This window comes from Nelumbo lutea, chromosome 1, assembly GCF_056320005.1.
Source record: "Nelumbo lutea isolate HS-2025 chromosome 1, American lotus-T2T, whole genome shotgun sequence".
In the NCBI taxonomy this organism is placed as follows: Eukaryota; Viridiplantae; Streptophyta; class Magnoliopsida; order Proteales; family Nelumbonaceae; genus Nelumbo; species Nelumbo lutea.
The window spans coordinates 124943555-124956334 of NC_142684.1; the positions used below are offsets into that span (position 1 = coordinate 124943555).

At 36.4% G+C, this 12780-nt stretch overlaps 2 protein-coding genes across 3 annotated transcripts in view; one reads left to right on the forward strand and one right to left on the reverse strand.

Annotated features, from left to right (window-relative positions):
- The first annotated feature begins 1023 nt into the window (after positions 1-1023).
- LOC148877344 (leucine-rich repeat protein 2-like) lies at positions 1024-5027 on the forward strand. Its single transcript, XM_088985269.1, has 8 exons — positions 1024-1744; positions 1890-2022; positions 2112-2183; positions 2287-2430; positions 2542-2613; positions 2691-2762; positions 4368-4445; positions 4775-5027. Exons 1-7 carry the CDS (start codon positions 1669-1671, stop codon positions 4435-4437), a joined length of 639 nt encoding a protein of 212 aa, XP_088841395.1. The 5' UTR covers positions 1024-1668; the 3' UTR covers positions 4438-4445; positions 4775-5027.
- A 2974-nt stretch (positions 5028-8001) lies between these two features.
- LOC148877345 (casein kinase II subunit alpha-2) overlaps positions 8002-12780 on the reverse strand; it is a 38176-nt gene continuing 33397 nt past the window's right edge. For both annotated transcript variants that reach the window (XM_088985291.1, XM_088985283.1), the window contains 4 exons: positions 9518-9600; positions 9294-9357; positions 9107-9175; positions 8002-8349 (listed from right to left, as the gene is read on the reverse strand). In XM_088985291.1, coding sequence (XP_088841417.1) covers positions 8290-8349; positions 9107-9175; positions 9294-9357; positions 9518-9600 — 276 coding nt within the window. In that variant the 3' untranslated portion in view covers positions 8002-8289. The remainder of the gene's footprint in view (positions 8350-9106; positions 9176-9293; positions 9358-9517; positions 9601-12780) is intronic.

The window sequence follows — 12780 nt, forward strand, 5'->3', positions numbered from 1 at the left end:
ATCTTAACATGCACAGAATATGAAAATACTACTACTAGTATTAGATGATAATTTAAACGCCACCGATCTGTGGTTAACCTCAATTACTAAAATGTTAGGTCTTAATCATCAAATGGGTAGCATTAATTAACCTTTAGATAGACAACTCAAATCGATATTTATGTTTTGGCATATAAATGGGCAACCGGATCTGTGCTACCATTTTTGTTTTCTTTGATGGATATGTGCTACAAGGTTGGTAATGTATGACTTTAAATAATCTGATCAACAAATAAATAAAAGAAATTAAATAATGCCAAATACATTATACATGTTGCAGTTGTTTTATTTATCCAAAAAAAATGTTGCGGTATTTCATCTTTCATGAAAAACCAAATCATTTATTAAAAAGAGGAAAGAGGAGAGGTGAGCCACAGAGCTCATGCACTCCTATTCCTTTAATTTAATTTGTCACATATATGGTTATTTATTTTTAATTGAATTGTAAAGAATGTAAGAACCTATAGTAAAAACCCTCTTTTAAGTATTAATTTTTTCTAATAAAATCATTCTTAACCCCCTCCTTTCAATGCTTAATGTTTGTAACATCTCTCCTTTCCCACTAAATCCCTAATTTCTTCTTAAGTTTTGATCCTTTAAAGATATAAATTAGATGGGTTTGAATCAAATTTAGAATCAACCCAACTTTAAATATAAAATCTAGCCTGAACCTAAACTGATTAAAATCCAAATTTATCAACCCAAACCTAACCAAGATTTTATTCAAATCCATGCGTTTCATGGATTTAGTTGCTAGTTTCGTATACCCCACAAAAAATTAGATGAGATGAGATGATGCCAAATGGGTACATGTGTAATGAGGTTGAGGTTTAGGTGTTTTGGAATTGAAGCAATGTGATATGATTGTACTCCATTAGCTCATGTCATTAACCAATGTATATATGGTCCATGTTTTCTCTGAAGGTGTGACCTTTTTGAGGGTAGACGAGATATATACCTAACCATTTTGGCATCTCCTTTTGCTTTGCACAAAATAATTGCTCTAAAACTGGAGTCAATCTTCTCATGCAATGTTCCAAGTGTATGCATCCACTTCCAAATTCCAAATATTCATTTTACAAGGGCAAGTAACTAAACAATTCCATGAAGAGTGAGATTAACATTCTTTGTCATGAAGAGTAGGGTTAGTGGATCAGTTCAAGCAAAGCAGCAAATATACCAACACCATACGAATTTCGGTCCCCCCACGGCACGGCATTACAGAATTCAGAGTTTCAGATGCGTGGTGTATTGCATTATTGTATTGTATAACAGACAAATTTTCTTCTGCATAAGTAACATATAAAACAAAACAAATTCAGATTGGACTTGTCCCAAACCGTACGATTCTTTTTTAGTCAACCACTTAACCCAGAAGCAGGCAGCACGGCACAGCAGCCTCCGGCTCCGGTGCGGCAACAAAACAAAGGGATAAATAGACTGCACTCCACCTCATAATTCTGAATTGAATGCAGACCTTAAAAAAAAAAGACTTTCTTCCCCGTGTCTTTTCCTTCTTTTTTTTTCTATTTTTTCAATCATACTTGACATTCGTATTCCTTCATAGCAGCGGCACCTGGACCTGGTTTCACATTTCATTTCCTCTTCCTCCCCTTTATTCTTCTTCCCATGGCTCCAACCTACCTTCTCTCCTTTCTTGCCTTTCTCCTCACAGTCTCTCCAACCATCTCAACAAATTCTGAAGGTAATCCACTAATCCCTCACTTGCTGGTTTCTTGTCCCCCCTCCCCCTTTCTCTTAGGGTTTTGAGATTGATTCTGTTTAATTTCTCCACTCTTTGTTAATTGTTGTTGGTCATTCTGCTTGGTTAAACCTAAAAAAAAAATCAGGAAATGCTCTCCATACCTTAAGAACCAGGCTGTTGGATCCTACAAATGTTCTGCAGAGCTGGGACCCAACATTGGTCAATCCATGCACCTGGTTTCATGTCACCTGTGACTCTAACAACCATGTCATCAGACTGTAAGTTTTCTTTTAATCTTCTTTTAACCCCCCTCTTCTCTCACAGTTCTTTGACGGGTTCTCTTATTTCTTTTTCTTGTTACATGTAGGGATCTGGGTAATTCTAATATTTCTGGCACTTTGGGGCCGGAGCTTGGCGATCTCAAACATCTCCAGTACTTGTAATCCCACTCCCACTTTAGTTCTGCAGTTGCTCTAATTTGTTTGTTTTTTGTTCTTTAAGATTTTAAACTAATCGAGAGTAGACTTTCATATCGGTTGCAGGGAGCTTTATAAGAATAACATCCAAGGGGAAATTCCTGAGGAGTTGGGTAAATTGAAGAATCTTGTTAGCATGGATTTGTATGGCAATAAATTCAAAGGAGAGATCCCAAAGTCCTTTGCCAAGTTGAAGTCACTTAAGTTTCTGTAAGTTTGGTTGATTTCTTTTAGCTGGACTAGTCTTCTCTACCGATGAATTGCTTGAACTTTGCGTTATGGAAGTTTTATCTTTCTTCCTGTTGGAATTGGTCTTAACAGACGTCTCAACAACAACAAGCTGACAGGATCCATTCCAAGAGAGCTAACTACCCTTTCAAATCTCAAAGTCTTGTATGTATAAAAGAAGGAAACCGTGTTTTTGCCTCCTTTTTTCATTTCCTGCAAGAACTTATTTGCTTGCATTGCAGTGATGTTTCAAACAACGATCTCTGCGGAACAATTCCAATTGATGGACCGTTTAGCAGCTTCCCCATCCAAAGGTATTATTGTGTCCATTCCTTCTGGTTTTTTCTTGGGTATATTTTCTGGTATCTTGTAGAAACCTTTCATGGTTCAGAAAATATACTTTTTCTGATGAACATTCTCGGCACCTCATGTAGTCAATAACCAGTAAGAGGAAAACAGTTGCTTGATTCTAAAAAATAAAATAAAACTAAATAAAAGTTGGTAACTTTGTTATCATTGAGATTGAAACTCAGAGAAACTGTGAGTATCTCACCCAAATCAGTATAGTGTAAAGGTTTTTTGTTGCATGTGTAATTCCTATCCATAAAAATGAGTCACTTAGCATGGTTCCAGCTAATACAATGTCCATACTCAATCAATGGACTTAACTGGTTCAAACATTATACAAATTAGAAGATTGAAAATTATTGACATGATCAGGCCACAAATATATGATCTTTCACAACATTACTACCGTTATTTTCATCCAACCATTAGATATCAGTACACGCTTTGGTCCTTGCATAAGGAAGTCATTTTTTTTTATGGGTAACATAGGATATCATTTTGACTCATCATAAATATCTCCATATACTTGGGATGGACCTTTAAATTGCATTCTGTGACAAAACTACACTAGGTCTAGCTTGCTGATGCTCTCTACTAAATCTTATGAAATATGGACAACTGTCATATTATACCAATAGATTTCTAAACGATAACTACTTGGTTAGCAATCCAACGTGACAGACATTTGCTGCAGTTGCCAATATATATACATGCCATCCATCAGATGAACCACCATATGCATAGATTTCACAGTACTGTAATTGAATTTGCACATACTTGACTAAACTTTTTAACAAGAATTTCTAACTTGTGAATTCTGTTAACAATGGAACTCTATATTATACCAATAGATTTCTAAACGATAACTACTTGGTTAGCAATCCAACGTGACAGACATTTGCTGCAGTTGCCAATATATATACATGCCATCCATCAGATGAACCACCATATGCATAGATTTCACAGTACTGTAATTGAATTTGCACATACTTGACTAAACTTTTTAACAAGAATTTCTAACTTGTGAATTCTGTTAACAATGGAACTCTATGTATAATTTTGTGCATGTATCTCTTTATTCATGCATAGGAAAGCCCAATGTGTACATAATTATCTATGTAAATGCAAGCATCTATACCCATTGCATATAGAAATTTCCAACTTGGAGCATAGTTCTTTATTTTTAGATTTTCCCTTCTTCATGCAATATCATGTGGGAAGATCTCATAGTAGGATCCATGAAAGCTGCTATTTCAAAGAAGTGGTAAACCCTTCTTTACTTTTATTTTTCTTTTTTATTCCCTTTATCCCTTGTACTTCCAACATGCATTGCACATAAAGTTCGAACCAGTTAATATCGAGGCAGAATTAGGATCATGTCAGGGAAGACAGCTTAGACAAAAAGAGGAAAAACTGATTACATTGTTTTCCATATCCAATAGTACACTTTGTTTCTTCGTCTGATCAATGTACACAAAGATTCACTTCAATCTTGTTCCGTCTTGTAGTTCAAAATCTTCTTCTTCTTCTTTGAAACCTGAGTTATCTTACTTTCCTATTTTTTTCCTCAGTTTTGAGAACAATAACAGACTCAACGGACCAAAGCTGCAAGGACTGGCATCTTATGATTTTGGATGCTAAAAATACAAGTAAGCGCAAGATGCTTCTCTCCTGTCTGCATTATAGGGTATCATGCTAAAGGTTACAAAATAGAAACACAGACTTAATGCCTTGTTACTTCATATCTGAAACAACGTCTATATTTTAGATGGGATAACCCAAACAAACAAATAAGATGTGCTGGACATCAAAACCTCTCTAGGTGTCATCTGGAGTAACAGTGGGTTACGTAATTATCAAATTCAAGGTTTCTGTCCGGGAAAAATTAAGTTCTTTTTCTTTGGAAGGTTGTCCTTCTCCTAACTAGTGGATGTCGCAGTTTTATAATATTACATGGTTATTCATTTCAATATTTCAGGAACATGTAGTTTTACATCACATGCAAAAGATAAGGAGAGACCATTTGAAACTTGTACCGAATTGGATGCTATCATGGTATTGAGGAGCTGACTGATCTAACTGCACTGGTTTTCAATTACAAATAATGGTTCTATGCTTCTATTATTAATTAAAGCTAGGGCTTCTGTTAAGATCGTCGTCCATCATGGAGTGTACTCCCCAGAACAGTATTTTATTATTTATAATGGCAAACGTACATCATGGAGGCCAAAGACAATTCTACCAGGTAGGGCATGAAATGGAACGGCCGAGTGGATTGATCTGAAAATTCGATAACGAACTATAATGTTTTTGGCAAATCTAGACCCTCACAAAGATCCATATTCTAAAATAAATCTGGCTAGAACCTAAAATCAAGAATCCAATCACAACTCTGGCCCAACTACGGACCTAGATACATTCATTTATCTGGGATTTAACCCAAATACATTATGAATCTAATATATCTAATATTGGACCTGTCCGGAACCCGGACCAATGTGGCTCCAATCACCCGAGCCCAATCTGGTCGAGATGGATCATGGATGCTAGGGGCGAGTATTCGGTTTATTCAGTAAAAACCGAACCACTGAACCAAAATTGGATTACAAGAAAACTGAAATAATCAAAACCAGAATTTTCAGTTTGGTATTTGGTTGAAATTGAATTTCATTAGTATATATGAAATATTGTATATTATAAAATATATAATATTATATATTACATATTATATAATGAAGTTTGGTTAATTTGGTTAACCGAAATTTTCAATTCTGTTTTTCAGTTTTAACCAAGGTTTAAAGTATCAACACATCAGCCCGTATTAGCCGATACGTATCGTTCCGGGACCCCTCCGATACACCCCTATAGTGGGTGTATTAGGGGTCTGACCGATTCAGGGTGTGGAGACCTAACCCCCCCCCCCAACCTGTTTTGAAAAAAATAAATAAAACATAAAAAAAGGGTATCAATTTGCCTGATATGTCCAGGCGTATTGATATTTTGAACTTTGGTTTTAACTGAATAATGTTCAGGTGTCCGACGAATCGGATTGAATTTGGATTGAGTTTTTAAATCATCTTATTGGATTGCATCCGAAATGTCACCAATAATAAATTAAATAAGGACAATTCTTAATTAGTTATACATACGGTTGTCATATTGACCAATAAGGAACAGTCGTCTTTATTGACATCAAATTAGGGTCAAGGTTTTTAAAACTGGACTGGACAGGGAACCATTCTGGGTTCAGTTCCTAGGTTGAATGGTCTGATCGTCCAGTCCAAACGAATGGCCCACTTTGACAAAAAATAAAAAACAAAAAAAAACATCAAAAAACATTGTCCGAGTTGATAGTTTGACCACTCAAGTCAGTGATTCATTGACCAAATCAATGGTTGTTGGCCAAAAGACAGTTTTGAGGTGAAACAGAATTGGTCAGGTGACCAGTTCTCAATTTTTCTGGTCCAACTATTCAGTCCAGTCCGGTTTTGAAAACACTGATTAAGGTTGCCAATGGACTGGTTTTGGGTTGGATCCGTCTAAATCAATTTGGATTAATTAGATGGGCCAATAATACATTGAATTGGACCAGTCCAGACTTAATGGTCCTGGATTGGATTAAACCTGGCCCATTCATTCTGGATTTATATTGTATTGGGTTGGATTGAACCAATATCCACTCCATTGATAGAAGATAAAAATACTGGACCAGGTTTGGGTTGTCACCAATCTAAATGAAAACCAATTCCAACATATTGGAAAAATGGTCCAAAGTATTCACCGGATTAGATTGGGCCAAATCCATCTGTAATGCATTCATGTTGGACCAGATCAAGTTGGATCAAATCCGGTCCAATTGACACCCTTACTTGCTACTTCAAATTCTAAATCATTACCACCAATGTACAAAATATGAGCATCTCCTTTCATATCAAATGGCTTGGATTTGGATAACTATCAAGTCCCAATTACCAACGGTCACAACAGCCTTTGCAGCTGTGTATTGGGAACATTCCCCTTGTCCTCCATGGCATGATGTTCGGTCTCACATTTTAGATAAGTATGAACACTGAAAAGATGGACATATTTTGAAATGTTGGAGAAACTCTTACAAACCCCACAAATGTATTGACAATACTGATCTAAAGCTGAAATAACTAAACATATAAGATACTTCAATAGTTTACATGAAGTGATTCATTATAATCAATAATAACACAAATCTAGAAAATGTACAATAATTTCATGGGGAAAATACAAAAATCTCGCCTGAAGTTTCTAACAATCATAAAAACTTCCTTATACTTTCATTTTAACAAATACCTCCCCTGAACTTTTGAGAAATTTGACAAAAACCTCTCCTGTCACCTCCCAGACAGAAAATGGTAGACTGACGCACCAGTTTTTTCAAATTCTCATTCTATCCTTTTACAAATTATTTTACACAATTACTAAAATAAACCTATTTTAATTTGACAAAAAACTCCTTTAACGGTCATCTTTTAATGTTTTTGTTGAGTTAAAACAGGATTATTTCAATAATTTTGTATGTAAAATAATTTATAAAAGGGTAGAATGGGTATTTGAAAAAAACTGGTGCATCAGTCTAACGTTTTCCATCTGAGAAGGTAACGGAAGGGAGGTTTTTGTCGAGTTTCTCAAAAGTTCAGGGGAGGTACTTGTTAAAATGAAGCTATAGGGAAAGTTTTTATGAATGCCAAACTTGAGGGGAGGTTTTTGTATTTTACCCTAATTTTATTAATACATCAAGCAATATTTGAGCTTCTAATCTACTAAAAGTTCATTTCAAGTTGTTAGATAAATGAATTTGATAGATCCATCTGGCCATCTTTTGGTTCTTCATGAAAAAATTGGCACTAGACAAATTGACATCAAATGGGATGGACCAAGTGGGCATGGGTACTATTAGAGCTGAAAGAAAGCATTTGATATAGATTATAAATCATGAACAGTACCTTTGGTTCTATCTTCCCCATGCTAAATTTAAAGTCATCTCCGTATGAGTTTTTTATTAGATTTTGATAACAGCCCGTAAGTATTTTAATTGATGGAGAAAATAATGGCGTGATTGTTTCAGGCCTCAAGCATCTCGAAGATATATGAGAGCCTTAGAATGCATAATTTATAGTTATAGAACTACAGGAGTTGATTCCCATGGTTTCTCCTTTTCATAGGAGATGCAGATATCCAAAGCCACAATTATATTAGTAATTTAGTATTAATGATAGATTGTAATTAACTGTTAAAAACTTTGTAAAAATACAACATATAGCCTCTCAAACAGCCCGAATACCATGCAGATATACAACATAAAATTTGTGTAACTACTAGTATCATTAACCTTGTATGTCAAATACAACTGCTTAAAACTGGAACACAGCAACTACTAGTATGAAACATGTAAGGAGGCAGCTCATAAATGATGGCACCTACCCTACATTTATGCTGAATGAAATCCTCAAGATGCAGTGTTTACTGAGTTCTCATCCTGCTATTCTCTGCAGCTCTCACTTGCAAGAAATAAGGATGGGCCTGGAGTAGAACAAAAGAATATCATATTGGAGTAGTGTACTGAACATACTAGATTTTTATACCAATTTTAGAAATAAAATAAATAATTTGTTATTTGTTTAGGAACTAACGCATAGTAGCATATAAATGAATGCAACACAAAGTTCCTGAGAGCTTTATGTGAAAAAAAGGACATTTTCCATCACATTATGGATTATTTGGTGCTAATAGTACAGACGCATATTTTACAGAACAAGTAGGTAGAACTTAACGTAAGATATACTACAGAAGAAAGGTAAATACATGACACAATATGATATAATAGGTATTTTCTTGTAGAACTAAAAAAGGGGGCAAAGGAGTCTGGATCTGCTACACTTGTTTGCACTGAACTTGCCATACACTTGCATTCAATCTGTGACAGGTGTCCCATTACACATGTGAATATACTGGTTCATACAAGCCCACACATGTAATAGGATACCTGCCACAGACTGAATGCAAGTGCAGTAGACCCAGACTTTCAAGGGAAAAAGGAAAGAGCGAAAAGATAAAGGACTAGTCAAGCACCTAGCCAAATAAATACATTGAATTCAAACAAGGGAAAAAAGAGAAAAATGTAAAAAAGGAAAAAATAAAAACAAAAATGAATTAGGTTGCAGAAGAGATGCCCTATGCAGAAAATAAAAAGCAGGTATTAAAGATTACTGAAGACATTGTCGAAACTGAAACAAGGCTGATGGAGCAAAATAGTTATAACTAGAATATCTAAACTTACCATTGCTTCTCTTGCAGTAAGCCTGTCCTGGTGATCATAGCGGAGTAGTTTATCCAGAAAATCAATGGCCTACATGTCAAGAATGAAAAATAAAATCAAGAGAGTAAATAAGAGAGAGAGAACTGAAACATAATGGATCAAGAAAAAAGTAAATCATCTAATTGGTTTTCAAGAAACTTAATATGACCTCGGGAGAAACTAGATGTTGATTATCTGCATTAATAAATTTGGACCAAGGCTTCCTGCTATGCCTGCAAAAATAGTTAACCAAATCATACCGATGAATGACATGGATAGGCATGCCAATATTTAATTATTTTTTGGTAGACATGTCAATGTTTTATTGAACCATAGGTCTTATTGAACAGGATTTCTGTTACAGACAAAAATCATAGTTCATGTAGGACATACCTCCCAACAAGGGCGTCAAGTTGGGGATCAAGCTCCAGATGATATTTGTTCAAATATGCATTTAATTCGTCCGTCCCCAGAACCTGGCAAAAGTTATACCTAAAATCAGACTACGATTTATTTGAACATAACAATTGTCAAGATCGATATTGCTGGTCCATGCAACACAGGGAATGCACAAAGTTCAAGCAACAATTGAAAGGTAAACCATTATCTATTGGTAGTCTTTGGTCTCATTAGAGGCATCTTATTTTTATAGTACAATAATTATTCTTGCACTTTTATTAGTTGTTGTTTTGGGCCTTGAGAAGTACATTGGTTTGCAGAAGAAAATAAGTACAAAAATCGAGTACCAGAAAACAGGTTTTCCTTAAGCTATTACAATGGACTATCATCAGATAAATCAAACAGTTATATTTATTTATGAACTTTAAATTAGTTGTCAGGCTTTATTTGCTTAGTAAAATACAAGCTATGCAGTCATGAGGAATTCAGATTTTAATTAATTCAAGGAGCTGCAAACATGCATTTTCTTAGTAATAGCACATTACTACTAGTCTACTACTACATGCTAGCCATTACCAACATGCCATTTTTTTTATCATTAACAGAAGCAAAATTTATTACTTAAAGAAACCAACATGCCAAAAATTGATCAAGCAAACCATTTTAGGACCTAACAGGAGACTAGACAAGCTTCTCTTTACAGAGGATCTGAGAGTATATATTCTATATTAGATACATCTCTTGTTGGTCTGAAGAGCCATTTGTTGCAGCAAAACATGGATTCAAGTCTAAAGGCAGCCACTTTGTGCCAAAAGAAAAAAACAAAAAACAAAACAGAGAGAGAGAGAGAGAGGTTAGATCCATATCCATTGGGTAATGGCCCTTTTCTCTTGGTTGGATATGCCAGTCTTCCTTGTTCCATGTATACCACTCAAATATTAAACTTTGGTGATGTTTATTTTTTAAAGTTATGCCTTGCTCTTGCATGCCACCAACTAAGCAATGTCTCTCAAACCAAATGGTCCTAGACCATTTGGACTTCATAAGGTACCATTTTTTTATCAGTAAAAGAGATTTCATTAATAAATTCAGAAAAATTACAGAAATGAGTAGCCTCGGCTACCCCACTAGAATTTAGACTTTGCCAACTATCGACTTTTAATTATCCAGCCTTACAACTGAGCCCAGAAACAATGTTCCCTGTAAACCCCCTGTTTTGCTAGAATCCACTGTATTAACAGCTGCATGTCCTTGGAAAAGCATTTAAACTTCTTAATTTCATTTCTATAGAGCCAGGGAGTCTTTTCATTTTGCTTTAACCAACTTATGACCACTTTGGAATCGCCTTCCACAACCATCTTTCTCACTCCCAACTCCGTAGCCTTTTGTATCCCCAAAACCACTGCCTTTAGTTCAGCTGTAGTGGAGTCTCCCCTTCCAACAGGGCCTGAGAACAATCCCACCACAGTCCCTTTGTCATTTCTTATCACCCCTCCAATTCCAGACATTCCTGGGTTGCCAAAAGCCCAAAACTACTTCCATCAAAGTTTAATTTGAGGAAGCCAGTCAGGGGGATCCCATTCTCTTAAGACCTTTTTAGTTGATGAAGAGGAAGCTACTGTCCTCCAATTTCTGAAGATATCATCCACAGTAAAACCTGAGAACAATCCCACAGATTTTACCCGCAAAATCACCTTTATCATGATCCCTTCTATCACTTCCTTGCATTTTTTCTTTTCTTCAAAAATTCTCAGATTTCTCTCGTCCCATATCACCCAAAGAACAGCTGCCCGAGTGCATTTCCATAGCATTCTACCTCTTCTTTTTGGCCATCTGAAAGTGGAGTCAAATAGCCTTTCCAAACTCATCGGGGTATCCTACCTGCATCCAAAGAGAGAGAAAAACCAGTCCCAAATACAGCTAGCAACAGGACAGGAGACAAAAATATGAAAAGCAGTTTGGCCACTTGACTCACACAAACAACACCAGTTTGGCCTCTGCCTCTGCATCAGATAATAGGTGTTAATTGCACCATGGTAGACCTCCCAACAAAAAACACTCACTTTCGGGGGAATAGCGCAGTACCAAACTTCTTGGACTGGAAACAGTACCCCAGTTTGAGCAAAAGTGGACAAGGTTTTAAAGAAGCACAACTGAAGGCTCCAGAGGGGTGAGGGGTCCAAAGCCTAGTATCTTGTTTGGAGGAATCAAGAAACACTCCATCTAGCAGCTGAAGGAGAGAGGACACCAAGCCCATCTAAGAATCCCTCACATTTCTACGAAGCCCCAGATTCCAAGCAAAATTGGATTGGGAGGAAGAGGGGATTAAGAAATCAGCAACAGGTTTTGTTCTTAAGAGAGGAAAGGGCATAAATTGAGGGAAACAGTGTCTTCAAAGGAGAGTTACCCACCCACACATCTTCCCAAAAATTAATTTTGTTACCTGAATTGAGATCAAACCTGGCATGACTGAGCAACAGTGGAAGGAGTTTGTGAATCGCTTTCCATAGTGATGCGCTAGAAGCCTTACAAGATACTCCAGCATCCCAACCATTCTCTGAGAGCCCGTATATGCTAGCCACAATTTTGTGCCACAACCTATCCGTCTCACAAGGGAATCTCCATAACCATTTTCCTAGGAAAGCCTTAATCCTTTCCTTCAATCTCCCTAATCCCAAGCCTCCAAACTCCTTCCTTCTATTCACTAGTTCCCATTTTACTAAATGATCTTTCTTCTTATCACCCGGTTCCCACAAGAAATCCCTCATTATACTCTCCAATTTCTTTCCAATAGTTTGAGGCATGCAATACACCGAAAGGTAATACACTGGAAGATTTGCTAAAGGTATATTTAATGAGAGTAATCCTACCCCCCAAAGAAATGTAGTTCCTCTTCCACACCGCCAACTTCCTTTCAAACCTTTCCATTACCGGATTCCAAAATTCTAGATTTCTAGGATTTTCCCCAAGGGGAAGACCTAGATACCTCAGCAGCCAACCACTCCGTAAGCAGCCTAGCTCCCCAACCCACAAGTTATTCTCCTCTTGAGATAAGTTTATCCCCGCCTCCACACTTTTATTGAGGTTCACCTTTAGATTTGTCATTTTTTCAATAGATTCACCAGCATCTTTAGGTTTCCTGCATCTAACTCACCTCCACTCCCACAAAAGATAATAATGTCATCCACAAATTGTAGGTGAGTTACAACCACTCTCTCCCGTGCTATTCTCCACCCCTTTAAAATACCCCTCTTATC